The sequence below is a fragment of the Lepisma saccharinum genome, chromosome 26 (genome assembly GCF_977018435.1).
Source record: "Lepisma saccharinum chromosome 26, izLepSacc3.1, whole genome shotgun sequence".
Lineage (NCBI taxonomy): Eukaryota > Metazoa > Arthropoda > Insecta > Zygentoma > Lepismatidae > Lepisma > Lepisma saccharinum.
Window position 1 is genome coordinate 23,861,936 of NC_139254.1, and position 14,915 is coordinate 23,876,850.

The window sequence follows — 14,915 nt, forward strand, 5'->3', positions numbered from 1 at the left end:
CACGATTGCATAACTATAGAACATAAGTGCTGGACTTCACAGCGCGCTACGACGCCAGGGGTCCCGGGTTCGATTCCCGGCCCGGGCATAGGTGTTTGTAAGTGTCCCTTCATCAATTTCATCATATCATCATCCATCCTCATCTTTGCGATTAGCCAAAGGTAGCAGAAAAGCGATAAAATAAACCAAGATTTAATCAATCAATAAGGGCCATTTTGAATCGTCTCACAACTGTTCTTCGTGGCGTACGAGTGCAATTATCTTACACAGCCCTTGTTACGAAAACGCTGAACTGAAAGTGACTCAGACTCGCAATGTTCGTAAACGCCCACGACAATGAAGGGCCATTGTTAATATTCAGCCGAATTTGACACCCATAGTTTTACCAAAACACAACTCAGCGGGGTCAACACGGTGGCAAATAAAAAAAAAAAGACGGAACACTGAAGGAAAACGAAGGGTCATTGTGTGTGTGTGTGTAGAGACGCGCTGTTTCCCTTGTTTCTTCGAGAAACGATATCTCCGGCTGTAGGCGACGGAAATGCATGGGACTTGGACAGTCAGGTTCATAATGTCGTGTCCCATGCAATGATGAACCTTAAAGTGGCGAGTTTTATAAAGAACTTCTTGCGCGCAAACCTAACTGTACAACGTTGCACTCCTGCTATTGGTTGGTCGCCAAGGACACGCTCTCCGTAACTCCGCCCGATATCGCTTCTAAAACCGTGCGTCGTATAGAAGAAGAACAGATTGCATTTGAAAGACCGAGGCCGATATACACTGTGACAGGTAATTGAAGAGCCACTAAGTAGGGAAAGAAGCATATGTAGCCTTCATAGATCTGAAGGCATGAAGGACCATGGGAATCACTTGCAAGAATTGGAAGATCTACTTCAGTATACAGAGAATAAAAAGTGTATAGAAGAAAGTGAAAAGAAAAGTTTGACTTTCAGGGAAAGTTCAAATTAATTCAAGATAGATGAGGGAGTACAACAAGGAGACAGTCTCGATCCACTTCTGTTTATTATAATTATGGGCCAGGTCATTAAACAAGGTAAGCTAAGAAGTGGGAGATATAAAGTAGGAAACAGAAGGATGTGGCCGGTTCATGTACAGTCGCTTGTATATGTTGATGAAATTACCTTGGTAGCCAGCAGGGGCGTATATTCAGGGCTATCTAGGCTATCTGCAAAGCCCAGACTCACTGTCCAAAACACAGAAAAATATATATATCAGTAATGTGCATAAAATTGTTCATATCAATAAGATGAACCTGATTTCTTAGAAGTTGCCACCTTGATTCCTTAGGAGTTGGAAACCTTGCCCACTTTCTTTTAATTCGCGAGGCGGTTGGCGGGCAGCTCTCCAGGGGGTGACCGATCTACCAATGATCACCCGATCAATGTTGCAAACCAGGAACGGGGAATTTTGAAGCCAAATTATCGCAGGCAAGGGGTAAGGGTGTCATATGACAGAAGCAAGAACATCATTGAACGCTTGCAGACGAGTTGAAAAAGAGGTCGTTGACCTTAAAACAACTCGAGTTACAGTGGGGAGGAGACAATTGTTGGCTGACCGGAAATGGTTTATGAGTGCATCTAAAAATTACCGAAATGACAAGGACAAGGACCAGTTCTATTCTAGATCGGATCGAGTCGTCTTTAAGGGCTTCTTGGTGCGTGTAATTTATTTAGAGGCAGCGTGTGAATACAGTAGTGAATGGATTGTATTTTTCTGAATGATACGTGCTGTGAAATGAGGGACATAATTAACAAGTTAGCTGTCTATTCGGCTTACGTATGGCGATAAGCTCCAAATCGTTGTGGATTTTTCTTTTATGTCGACTTTATGTACAGATAAGCTCATGGGGATCGAACCTACAGTTAAATTGGTATCCGAACCACCATGTATCGAACATGGAACCTCTTGGTTTCAAGGGAACGACGTTACCACTACGCCAACAAGGAGGCCCCGAACTTCAAATCGTGAAAATAGGTAGGTAGGCCTACATAAATATTTCACAATATAGGCCTCTTATTTATGCAAATAAGAATGAAATTATTTCTTTACTGACATAGTGTACATTTCCATATTTTATTTATGAGATATAAATGTTTAATCACAATCTCACATCACTTCAACCCCCCACCCTAAATGAGCTAAAAAAAACATACCCACCAGCAAATTTTTGTCCATTCGAGCACTATGATATGGTGCGATAGCCCAGGTGTTTAACCCAGTGTACGCCACGGCCAGGAAGAGAAGGAAGCTACACAGCTAGTGATCGAATGGGCAGATGCAATAGAAGATAAATGAATGAGAATTAATGTGGACAAGAGTAAAGATATGGTAATGACAAAGAAAATGGAAGATGTACCCTTAACATAGCACAGGAAAGCGAAACTACTGGAACAAGTAAAGAGATACAAATATAGTGTAAAGCATCAGATGGAAAAATAGATGCAGAGAGTACAGAAGGTAAACAAGCTGTACTATAAAGTCAGCAACACACTAATTCGCAAAATATACGTATGATCAAAGAAAAATAACATTCTTTTAAGACTCCCTGTACTTCCACATTACCGTATTGAATAGAAAGTTTGACAATAGTAACAAAGCAGAGGAAATAGGTTCAAAACGGCCGAGATCAGGCCCGTACCCAGGGGAGGGGCCATGCGGGCCATGCCCCCCTCGAACTATCACATATTAAAATGTGAAGCTATAAAAAACAATGAAAATAACCAATTTGTAATTTTCTTTGTCCTGCAAATCAAATCGTTGACGACTTCGTTCATCATCACAACTGCAGTTAGAAAAAAAACTCGGAACAGGGATGAATCGGGACGTTCGGCAGCCTTACATCAATGGTTGCAAAGCGAAAATTATCAAATGTTGCGGGCCTCCCCCATGGCGCAGTGGTAGCGTCATTGCCTTGTAATCAAGGGGTCCCGGGTTCGATACCTGGTGGAGGCACAAGTGGTTCGGATCCCACTTTAAACTGTAGGTCCAGTCCCGATTAGCCTTACTGTGCACAAAGTGGACTTAAAACAGCAACTTATCAAATGTTGCACATTGCAGATTTCTGAAGCTTGCCTCTCTACACAACAAAAATCACGAAACTTCAGCGGGCCTCCGTGGCAGAGTGGTTAGCACAGCGTGCTACGACGAAAGGGGTTCCAGCCTGGACATAGTTGTTCTTTGTGTCTTCATGTTAATATCATCCTCATCGTCGCGATTAGAGAAAATTTGCAGAAAAGCAACGCAAAATAACCTAATTCAATGAACCTCACAGATTCTCTGATCTTCTCTTTGTCACCCCTCCCCTCTTTAAAAAAATCCTGGCTACAGGTCTTGTAGCAACATATACAAAATAAAGATAATTCATGAATGCAAGACTAATATAAGTATGATATCTTAATGGTCATTATTAAAGAAAGCAAGAATTAAATAAAATGTAACACTTATTAAAAACATTTCAACCATAACATATTTTACACACAAACATGTATATGAAGACATTTTAGGATCTGGCCCCTCCTTCAAAAGAATCCTGGGTGCGGGCCCGGCCGAGATGATATACCTACGAAGAAAAATAGAAAAAAAGAGGATCAGATATACAAGAAGAATCATTATTGGAGGCAGCATAGAGGAAGGTACTGCAATTATTCGGACATGTTGCTAGAATGGAGGAAGATGTAAGCCTAAACAGATGCTACAGGTTAGACTGGAGAAGAGCGTATGGAAAGGATTGGAAGAAAGAAAGGAAAAACAATGCCAGAAATGCGAAAACTATCCTTGGGCCAAGAAATAGATTGAAGAACCACAGGCTTAACGGCAAGAAGGTAATTCAGAAAAAGAAGAATCACATGGCCTGGGGCTCAGATTGCATCACGAGTGACTCTGCAATGACGTGCTTTGCAATGTAAAATACACTAATATGGTGAAGAGATTTGGTTATAGATTTGCATCTGGAAATTGATCCGGGGAAAAGTCAGTTAATTTGTTGGAACAGAATCAGTGGAAATACTGAATAGTTATTAAATTAAGCGGGTTTCAGTTATAACGAACATATTGCTTGTGAATACCTTTAGGTACAGACGTCTCTTTCCTGCTTCGCAGGTAAATCCACCGTTGTCAGTAACAATGTCTATTTTCTTTGCAGCCGTGCAGAAGTTGTTTGACCTGAAAGTGTGGTGCTGTGCATCAGGAAGTCTTCACTCGGGACAGGAAACGGAGTCTGCCAGTTGTTACTGCGAGGAGATCTCGATGCAAGGTGAGCAGTTCTGCTATTATAGATTCAATCAAGAGTGGTTTCTCTTTATTCACTTTTGACGAAATCGCCTCAACGGGTCTCCAGAACAATCGCGAATATCGTCCGAATGGGCAATACTACTGAGAAAAAAAGCTGGTGTCCAATAGAGTATGAGTATGTCGCCATGTTGCAAGTGAAAGTCTTTTTTTTAAAGTTGATTATTAAGCTAGTTACGATATTTGAAAAATATGATGAATAAGAATTTTCGGAATCCCATGTATTCCTTATGGGGAATCAACTTTATATTAAAGTTACGGCTAATCAAATGGAAGTTTCGACATTTCCACCTGCCAATTACTACTTCAGTCTGTCCTTTTTTCGTTGATATATTTTTCAATGCCATCGAAAGTTTCATATCCCCAAGAGAACAACTAAAATAATACTTCCATAAGAGCAATGTATTTCTAATTGCCTCCTACGGCCATCTTGGCAGTGTTGCCAAACCTGATGCACATAAAAGAGCTAAATTTCACCGTAAACAGAGTAAAAAGTTTGAACGAGCTCGATTTACGAAACTGGATAAAGTGCCTGCTGGGGTAATTTTAGATGGCAAATGAGTGGAGGTGTGGGTGAGGGGGCGCTGTTATTACGGTTAGCTTTAAAGTGATGGCAAATTTTTTCTTAGTTTTCACCGTCTAGATCCGACGGCATCACCCACATCAATAATCCAGCGATGGTCGTATGAAATAGAAAATAAAGTATTCCCGGATAACAATATTACGTTCTCTTCACGTCAGCCAAGGCTCTATAGAGAAAAGTAGCTGGGGATGTAAGAGGGGGTAGAGCGACGCAGCCAATATAACAATATCACGTCACGTGCAAAATGTATACTTATGACAGAAGTTGTCTATGTAAGCTAGAGACAGTGATGGATGGCTTCATAGTGGAGCAGGGGGCGGGTGCCATAGTTCACAGCCAAACGAGTGCACGAAAGAGCCAGGTCCGGCTCTAAAAGAGCGAGCCTGGCAACAGTGATCGGCAGCTGCCGAAGAGTGAAGGACACAGGGGAAATTGTCCCTCTCTCCCCTTAAATTTTGGTTTCGCGCTTAATCCTTTTCGCTGTTATTCCTTTCGCTCTTATTCCGGTGTTGAATTTTGGTCTCGCGATAAATCCGTTTCGGGGTTGTTCCTTTCGCGCTTATTCCGGTGTTCAACAGTGCAGAAAAAAGAAAGACAGAGGAAGTGGAAGGTAGAGAGAAATGGGGAGAGAGAGAGATTGCGAATAACAAACAGAATACCGCGGGAGGAAAGAAAATAAATGATCAATAAGAATAGAATCGACAAAAATATATTTTAAGTGTGAGAAAGGGGAAGGCATAGGCAGGATAGAAAAATACAAGGTACCCAATAGCCAAAATTTTCAAATTCAGTTATATTTTTTTAAAAAATTTGATTTCACTTATGGAAATTTCTATTTTTCAAGAAAGAAAATAATGAGTAGAGGCACATATTTTTGGTAAATAAAAAAAAGCAAAATTTCGGTATAAAAACAGAGTCAATTTCGGGTTCAAAAGCGGTAAATAAAATGAAATTTCGCTGTTATAGCGGTGAAAAAGGGGCATATAAAATGACATTTTGGTTTTAAAAATGTGAATATAATCCCAAATTCGATTTAAAAACTGCACTATTACACAAAATAAACATATCCCTTCTAATAGCACATTGAATCATTATCAGAATATTAAGTTCATTCCTGTATAAAGGAGTCCATTTTTGCTTCTCAAATATTTACAGCAGAATTAATCAATTTTCCGTGAATTGCATAACTCGCAGGATATTTCAGACTTCAGAAAGTGTCGCGTTGGTATATAAACAGTAAATTTCGTGTTTAAGAGTCTATTTCGCATTTTGCAGTTCATTTTGCATTATTTCGTGACAAAACAGGTTAGGAAAATGCACCTCACACCTTTCAGAAACATGAAAATTTAACATTAGAATGTGTTATTTCACATTTCGTGTTTTCGTCATAAACGAAATATGCATGCCTCTAATAATGAGTACTACAGTGTTATTCTATGTTTTTTTCAAAAATTTTGTGTTTTCTGTACCATGCGTATCATTAAATCGGAATAGTAGGCATTCCATTATAAATTTCTCCATTGTTGAAATTGTTATCGTTCATTTTTTTTAAATCAAGATGCTTATTATTGTTATAGTCCATAGCACCAATACAATACAGTTAATTAGTATTCCAACAGAATACGAAAACAAAAAAGAATCATTATAACGAAAAATTGAGTGCAAAATGAAGCATTATTTCCTCTAATTCCAGGGAAGACGCTCCCGAAATACGCTTTCTGCGAAGCGCTGCAGTTCCGCTCGCTCAGCGTGAAGGATACTACCTACAACCTCCTCACAGACAACCAGAAGAAGGACCTCCACACGCGGGTGGTGAACGTCATCGAGACGACCAACTACAAGTGCAACTATTGCGTCAGCGAAATAGACAATCGAATTACAGCTTTTGTCTTTCCCTTGGTGAGTAGACAAACAATGGAAGCTATACTCTATCCCGGGCATCTCTGGAGATAAAGCGAGTGGGCGGAGCGAAGCAGTGCACGCTGCTGCAAACAGCTTGTAGCTGCAGTCGCCTTCCCCATCCACGCATTCCCGTTCCCTCTCACGTGTTCATTGGTCGAGCCGTCTCAAGTCAGTACTTGCGCAGAGACTTGTGTTCGTTCGCTAGCTCCATAGATTCCAGGGACAGAGTATAGTTAGCACTATTTGCCATGACCGTCGCGTCACCTGAAATTTTTGTAGGGGCGGTCAGGCCATTGATAAAACTTGAATAGTAGAAATAATAATAATAAAAACAATTAAGAATAATAACAATTATTATACAATAATAACTTTTGCAAACAAATAAAAATATTATTCCAAATTATTATTATTATTGCTATAACCTTGAAGAGTTGGGGAGGGAGAATCAGTCACTCTCCTACTCGATCTATCAGATGAGTGAATATCCAGCACATAACAACTTATTTTCATTATTTATTTTACATTTCATACAATTACTACACTGAAGTGCATGTTATTTTATTTTTGTTATTAACATACCTCGTTCAAGAAAAAGCTTTAAAAGTCAGCGGGACCTCTCACATAATTTATGGAATTTTGGAAACTGGAACTGTTTATTCTCTGGATTAAATTATAAAATAAATTTTAAAATAGAAACATAACTTGGCTCCTGTATTTTTTCGATCTAACACAATTCTTATTGAAGATTAGGCACACAGAGGAGATGTACTACGTAGAAATTTGTTTAGCGAAAAATGCAGGCTCGACCAGGACTCGAACCCGGGTCTTTGGCATACCGTGCTATTGCTCTACCACTTTTTTTTTTTAATTAAAGGAAAGCCCCCTAAGCGGAAGCTTCCCCCATCACATTCACTCATATCATTTCATTCACATTTCTATTTCAGGACTTTTTCAGGACAGACAATCAACAAATTCCCATGCCTTACCCGGGACTCGAACCCGGAACCCCTGGCGTTGTAGCGCGCTCTGCTAACCACTTCGTCACGGAGGTCGACTACCACTGAGCTACCGAGCCGGCCTGGCCTCGCCTGATTTTAACACGCAGGTAAAACAGCGACAGCCAAAAATTCAGGCGAGGCCAGCCGTCGCGGTATATCAGTGGTAAGTCGAAGGTCAGCCTTCGAAGGAGCAACATCGCTTGTGAGCTCCTGTGTGTTGCGTGGACTGGTGCTCGGCCACGGTAGCTTGACGCGAGAAATCGAATAGATTGTGACGCACTATGGAAACTAAGCGAGTGAATACTTTGAAATTGTGTTTTACGACTGTATCTCGTGTACCGGCATCTATGAATATTCATCGTTTCATTAGTGACAAGCTGTTATTGACCCCTGATCAAGTGCTAAGTATTGAGATAGATTACTTTCGGAAAAGTGTGTATGTTAAACTGATTTCGCGAGTTCTGGGTGAACAGTTAATAGCTAAATGCGGTGCCTCTCTGAAATATAGTGACGAAGAGGGTTCTCATGACGTGAAAATTGACTGGGCGGATAAAAACACTGTGCTGGTTCGATTACATGTAGTGCCTATGGAACTTTCGGACGACGCGATTCGGGCTGTGTTGATATCCTATGGTGAAATCAAATCTATCTATGATGAAGTTTATTCAGGTGAACATATATACCCTGTTCGTACTGGGAGGAAGCTAGTTGAAATGTCACTCAAGAAACCAATACCGTCTTATGTGACAATTCTAGGTATTCGTTATTGGACAACTTATCCGGGTCAACAGCCTACTTGTCGACTGTGTGGGGAAGTGTCCCATACAGCTATAATGTGCCCGAAAAGACGTTCATATACCCGTTCAGTAGTTGGGGGAGCTAGCCCTCCCGCAACGATTTCTGACAGTGTTTCCCATTCAACAGTGACTTATGCACAAAGTGTGCTTCGCTCTCCGATCCAGCTGCCCCTTGCGGAGGACACAATGGAATTTCGACCGACTGAATTACAATCTTCAGTTCACACCACGATAGGAGACGTGCCGAAAGAGCCAGTGATACATAAGGATGAACCAGTGTGTGTACTAACAAATTCGCCACAAGAGGAAAATATCTCCGAAATCCGGCAGGATGAGAAATTCACGACGAGTAGTTCTTCGTGGATAAAGGAAGTTGAAGATAGTGAAATGGGTTCAAGTCTGATGTCTGATAATACCGAGACAAACGCGGAGAAGGTTCCCTCCTCTTTGCAGCTGAACGGAAGTGATAGTTCTTGTATGGTGTTTGATCCGACTGGTGCTATGAACCTATCCAGTACAGAGCAATTACAGAACCCATTGCCTCAAAACATCCCCGATTGTTCCAATTCAAACATAAGTAAGAAACAGGTGGGCAAACACAAAAGGAAGAAAGGTCAGGCAAAGAATGAGGTGACTTCACTTTCTGAAAAAAAACCTGACGATCGACCTTCTCCGTATCCATCCCCGGCACGTATCACAAGATCCCAGAGTAATCCAAATACGAATGTTTTCGCAACTGAAAGTGAGAAAAATTAGAATTTTTCAATATGATAAATAGGTGCTGGTTAGTTTTTCGCGTTAGTATATGGTGTGTTTTGGTGTGGTACGATATGTTTTTTCAGGATGAGGTGCGACATGCTGTATTCTTGGTAAGTTATAATATTGATTTTGTTGTGATGAACACCAACATTAAGAATCTTGGTGTGTAAGGTAGACTTAAAAACAGTAAAACAATGTATATATTTAACAGTATTGTAAAAGCAAGTGTTTACATATCCATAGTGATGCTTACCACCATTAGACTTGCTAGTATAAACATAAACAAACTACAAAACAAAACAAAACAAAGTGCATTGGGGGACTTTCTAATTCAGTCCGCTATCGATATTGCTCTCATTCAAGAAGTAGCAATAACTAATTATGAGTTACCCTCTAGTTATATTGTCTATAATAATTCCACATATTCAGCGCAAGGAACAGCTGTACTAGTTCGAGACAATATACCTGTATTAAATGTAGAATACCATCCGAGTGGTAGAATTACAACTGTACAAGTGGAAAACCTGTGGATATGTAATCTGTATGCGCCTTCTGGTAGTAATCAAAGGCAGCAACGCAATGAATTTTTCGCAACTGAAGTAGCGACGGAACTTCAAGGTAATAAGCAACATATTATTTGTGGAGGCGATTTTAATTGTGTTTTGTTGCCAAAAGACCAGCGCCCTGGATTTAATACATCCAATGCGCTGCAACAGTTGGTAACTGGGTTTCAATGGAAAGATGCATGGGACACTTTGCATCCAACAAGTGCAGGCTTCACATATGTAAAGGATGGGTGTGCTTCAAGGTTAGATAGATTTTATGTTTCACCATCAATTATCCCTAATATCACTAATGTTAATATGGTGCCAACTTGCTTCTCAGATCATAGTGCAATTATAATGGCGGTAAATATGCAACTGCCAAATATACAATATGGGTATGGATATTGGAAAATGAATATATCGTTATTTGATGATTCACTTTTTGCTGACAAATTCCAAGAGAAATGGAAGTATTGGGAACGATTAAGAGCGAAACAAATAAATATAATTAAGTGGTGGGATGAATATCTAAAGCCAGCTATCACACGATTTTGTAGACAATATAGTAGGGAACGGAACCAGGATTGGAATAATAAATACAATTTTTATTATAAAGTGTTGAGAGAGCTAACTGATGAAGGGGTAAGAGGGGGAAAAGTGCAACAGAACATTAAACAAGTACAGGCAATATTGTTGCAATTACACGCGCAAAAAAGAAGTGGGTGCAAAATACGTAGTAAACTTTTACCTTTTGACACTTTTGAATTGGCCAATATTAGTCATGTTCTACATGAACGTAATCGGGGAAAAAGCCAAACGATTCATAAGATAATAGACGAAGATAATTCGGAACATAGTAATGTGACTGACATAAAGGAAATCTTTTACCGCGCATATCACTCTAGATTTCAAGGAACAAGTTATGATCCAGCTCAGGAACAAATATTTTTACAACAAGTTCCGGAAATTTTTTCTGTTGATGACAACTTGCGGATTGAAAATACCTTTACAGCTGCTGAGGTGTACGAAGCGATTCTAGGAATGAAGAATAACTCATCGCCAGGAATAGATGGTATTCCAATAGAATTTTATAAAAGATTTTGGTCACTTGTAGGTAATATTGTGACAGACTGGATAAATGCAGTATATAATCAACACTGCTTGGGAAGGACGAGCAATACAGGTGTAATCGTCCTGGTTCCCAAAGTTCCTAATCCTACGGTAGTAAAACACTATAGACCTATATCTTTGTTGTGCACGGATTATAAAATTTTTGCAAAATGTTTACTTCGTCGTCTTTTGCCTTATATGGAAAGAATGATCGGTGTCCATCAATACTGTTATGGTAATAATAGATCGATCTTTACTGTTTTACAGACAATTCGTGATGTCATAACTAGTTATAGACATACGACCATTCAAGGTCACCATGGTATAGTGGCATTGGATTTTCAAAATGCTTTTGATACTGTACAGCACGAATTTTTATATGCTGTATTTTTAAGGATGGGTTGTAGTCCAAAATTTGTAAATGCGATTAAGAGTTTATATACTGATGCCAAATCGTGTGTAAAAATCAATGGGTTCTTAACTAAGACATTTCCTATACAAAAGGGTGTCAGACAAGGTGATCCCATGTCTATGATAAGTTTTTGTGTAGCGTTAATGCCATTTTTAAAAGTACTTGAAATGCAATTGCAGGGGTTAAATATTCACTCAACAACGATAAAATTATTAGGTTATGCTGATGATGTCACGGTGTTTGTGAATTTGCCGACAGATATGGAAATACTTGAAAATGTGATAGAAAAGTACAGCTCGGTGGCTGGCCTAAAGCTTAACTATAATAAAACTCATTGGATGGACTTAGATGCTACAAACCACTCGTATCAAAACGATAAAATTCAAAAAGTAAATGCATTGAAAATACTTGGAATAATTTTTACCCACTCTTTACAAGAAATGATTGCTCAAAATTATTCAATATGTATTGCTGGCCTGAAAAGTATCCTTAAACACAACAAACTTCGTGCCATTAGCTTGGTTGCCAGGGTAGCTTTTGTAAATATTTATGCGAGTTCAAAGCTCTGGTTTGTGGCATGAGTGCTTCCGATGAGGAAATTGGATTTTGTACAGATAAGGAGTGCGATAAACTGGTTTGTTTGGGCACACCAAATGTTGCGGGTGAGTCACGAGAATGTATGTCTGCCGGTACGGTGCGGGGGGCTTGGCTTGACTTACGTGGATTTAAAAAGCCAAGCGCTCCGCGTACAAGCAGATATGTCAATGTTAGTAAACTTCCCAGACAGTTTAACGGGTGTGATACTTAAGCAGATTTTGGACACCATACCATTGCAGTCTCCGATCGCTATAGCAACGGTGCCACCGCATTATAAATATTTACAAGAATCAGTGCTAGAAATTTGTTATATACTACTTTCAGCGAACCCTCTTGAAATACCAAAAGTATCTCAATTATACAAGTCACGTTGTTTGGCAACACTCCCTCGCTGTAAGATAATGATTAATCAACCAACCCATCCCTGGCACAAAATATGGAACAATGTTCAAGCACCACATTTATCGCCTTTGGTAAAATCTGCGTGGTACTGTGTGGTACAGGATATAGTGGTGACGGAAGAGAAATTACATAAATTAAAACTGTTACAAGACCCACTATGTGGTAGGTGTAAACAAAATGGTTCGATTTCACACTGGCTAAGTGAATGCATACGGACACGTGAAACATGGAAATATTTATGTGTTATTAGGAAAAATTTGTCGCACCCATCCCAATGCGTTTACGGTGCATAACATAATGTTACCCACGTTTTCGTATTTTCCATGTACTAAATTGCGTAGTGTACAATGGTTGGTTGGCAATTATATATTGTTTGTCTGCATATATAAAGGTATAGATTTTCATGATCAATTTTTAATATATGTTAAACTAGAATATCATAAAGTGTCTCAAGATAAAAGAAAAATATTATTTGCACATTTTTTAAAGGTGCTTATGGAATGTTAAAAGAAGTATTGTGATCCAAAACCTGTAAAATTACTGTATGAAAGAAAAATTGTAAAAAGAAAAAAAAAAAAAAAGTGGTAGAGCAATAGCACGGTATGCCAGAGACCCGGATTCGAGTCCTGGTCGAGCCTGCATTTTTCGCTAAACAAATTTCTACGTAACACAATTTCTAGTTAGTAAATCTGTTTGAATACTAATTAACTGAATTTTATTTCTGTTATTAACGTTAAAAATGAAATCTCTGCTTTTTCTTGTAACTTGAAATGAGCGACGCCAAATTTCAGGGCGGGAGAGAAAAGAGGAGATAAGAAAGGCAGAGCGCCTCTTTTCTCTCTCTCTCTCTCTCTCTCTTTCTCTCTCCTTTTTCCTTTCTCCATAAACATGAAGAGATGAAAAATATAGAGAAACAAAAGGTGGGAAAAGAGATCAAGAAACAAAGAAATAAGAAGAAATTATTACCACATGGTTGATGAAGGTAGTATCGAATATGCTACAAGTGTGCCCGATTCTGTGTGTCAAGTTCCGTTGATCAAATATCTTGTCAGCACAAGCCGTGGCTTTTAAGTGCCTCCGGTCCGGAGATAAAGGGCAAATGGTGTCAGGTCACAATAGTAGATTGATGAGTCGGTGCGCCGTCATGTTGGAATCAAACTGGATACTCGGCAGCGCAATGCTGTTGAGGTTACTCCGAGAAAAAATGGACCAACAATCCGATTCTTCCACATTCCACGCCAGACCGTCAACCGCCGTTGATGAATCTCGCCTGAAATAAAAATTGGTCTCGTCGCAAAACGGTAATTGAAGTGGGAGTGTCCCATCGCACATATCCAGTTCTCATTGACAGAATTCTATGCGTCTGCCAAAGTCGTCCTCATTCAACATCTGCCGTAGCTGAAATGAAGGAATTCACTATACTTCTGGGCACACGCCCGAGACCCCGCAGCAGATCAAAATAATTCTTTGTTTGCGATTTATTACGAGTTTATAGGATACTGTTGCTTACAATTAAACAACTAATTTGGTCATTCTTGATTGTTTGACACATTTAGGAATATCCAATATCAGTATCATTACGGACTGAAATCATATCCTAAACAAAGTACCACATAAAAATTGTGTTCATTATAAACTAACTAACTCTGTAGCCTTCTTAAACCCGAAGGTTCATGGCTGCAGCAACACAGGCCTTCCATCTTTCCCTATCTTGAGCAAGATTTATATACTCTTTTCCATCCCTACCGATTTCCTTTAGGTCCATCTCAACGTTGTCCCTCCATCTTCGTCTTGGCCTTCCTACAGGTCTCTTACCATCAGGTATCCCAACAAGAATCCTGTAAACTCCTCTTTCCTCTCCCATTCGTGCCACATGGCCTGCCCACCTAAGTCTTCTTGATTTAATTATTCTAATAATATCTGGACATGAATACAAATTATGTACTTCTAAATTATGTAACCTTCTCCACTCACCTGTCTCCTCATATCTTTTAGGTCCAAATATTTTCCTAAGGATTTTGTTTTCAAATATTCTCAAATTATGTTCCTCTTTCAATGTAAGGGACCAAGTTTCGCATCGATATAATAATACATGCGAAATTACTGTTTTGTATATTGTGTTCATTATTTCAACCAAAAATAGTTAATATGCAGTACAGTAAAACCTCGTTAATCCGGACTCCGGTAAGCCGGACTTCGCTTTATCCGGACAGGCAAGAGGCCAAAAAAGAAAAAGCAGAATGCAAGGTTTTAAATGCGGCTAGAAGTCAACAAGAGAACTTCCCAAAGAAAAGGCAGCCAACCACTGATGAAAGTATGTTTCCCGCAGACTTTGTACTGTATACCTAGGTAGCGTATTTAGGCCAATACCCTTTAAATACACCATAATAAACGTGTTTTGTTGCTATCAACGGAGTTTTAATGCACTTTCTACTGTTCCTTTAGGTTATTTCAGTTAATCTGGACTTTCGTTAATCCCGGTCAACTTAGCCTCCTCATTAG

At 39.4% G+C, this 14,915-nt stretch overlaps 1 protein-coding gene across 1 annotated transcript in view; it reads left to right on the forward strand.

The window, feature by feature from the left end:
- Positions 1-4,266: 4,266 nt before the first annotated feature.
- Positions 4,267-14,915, forward strand: part of LOC145979595 (adenylate cyclase type 10-like) — a 55,377-nt gene continuing 44,728 nt past the window's right edge. The window contains exons 1-2 of the mRNA XM_083112561.1: positions 4,267-4,273; positions 6,585-6,790. Coding sequence (XP_082968687.1) covers positions 4,267-4,273; positions 6,585-6,790 — 213 coding nt within the window. The remainder of the gene's footprint in view (positions 4,274-6,584; positions 6,791-14,915) is intronic.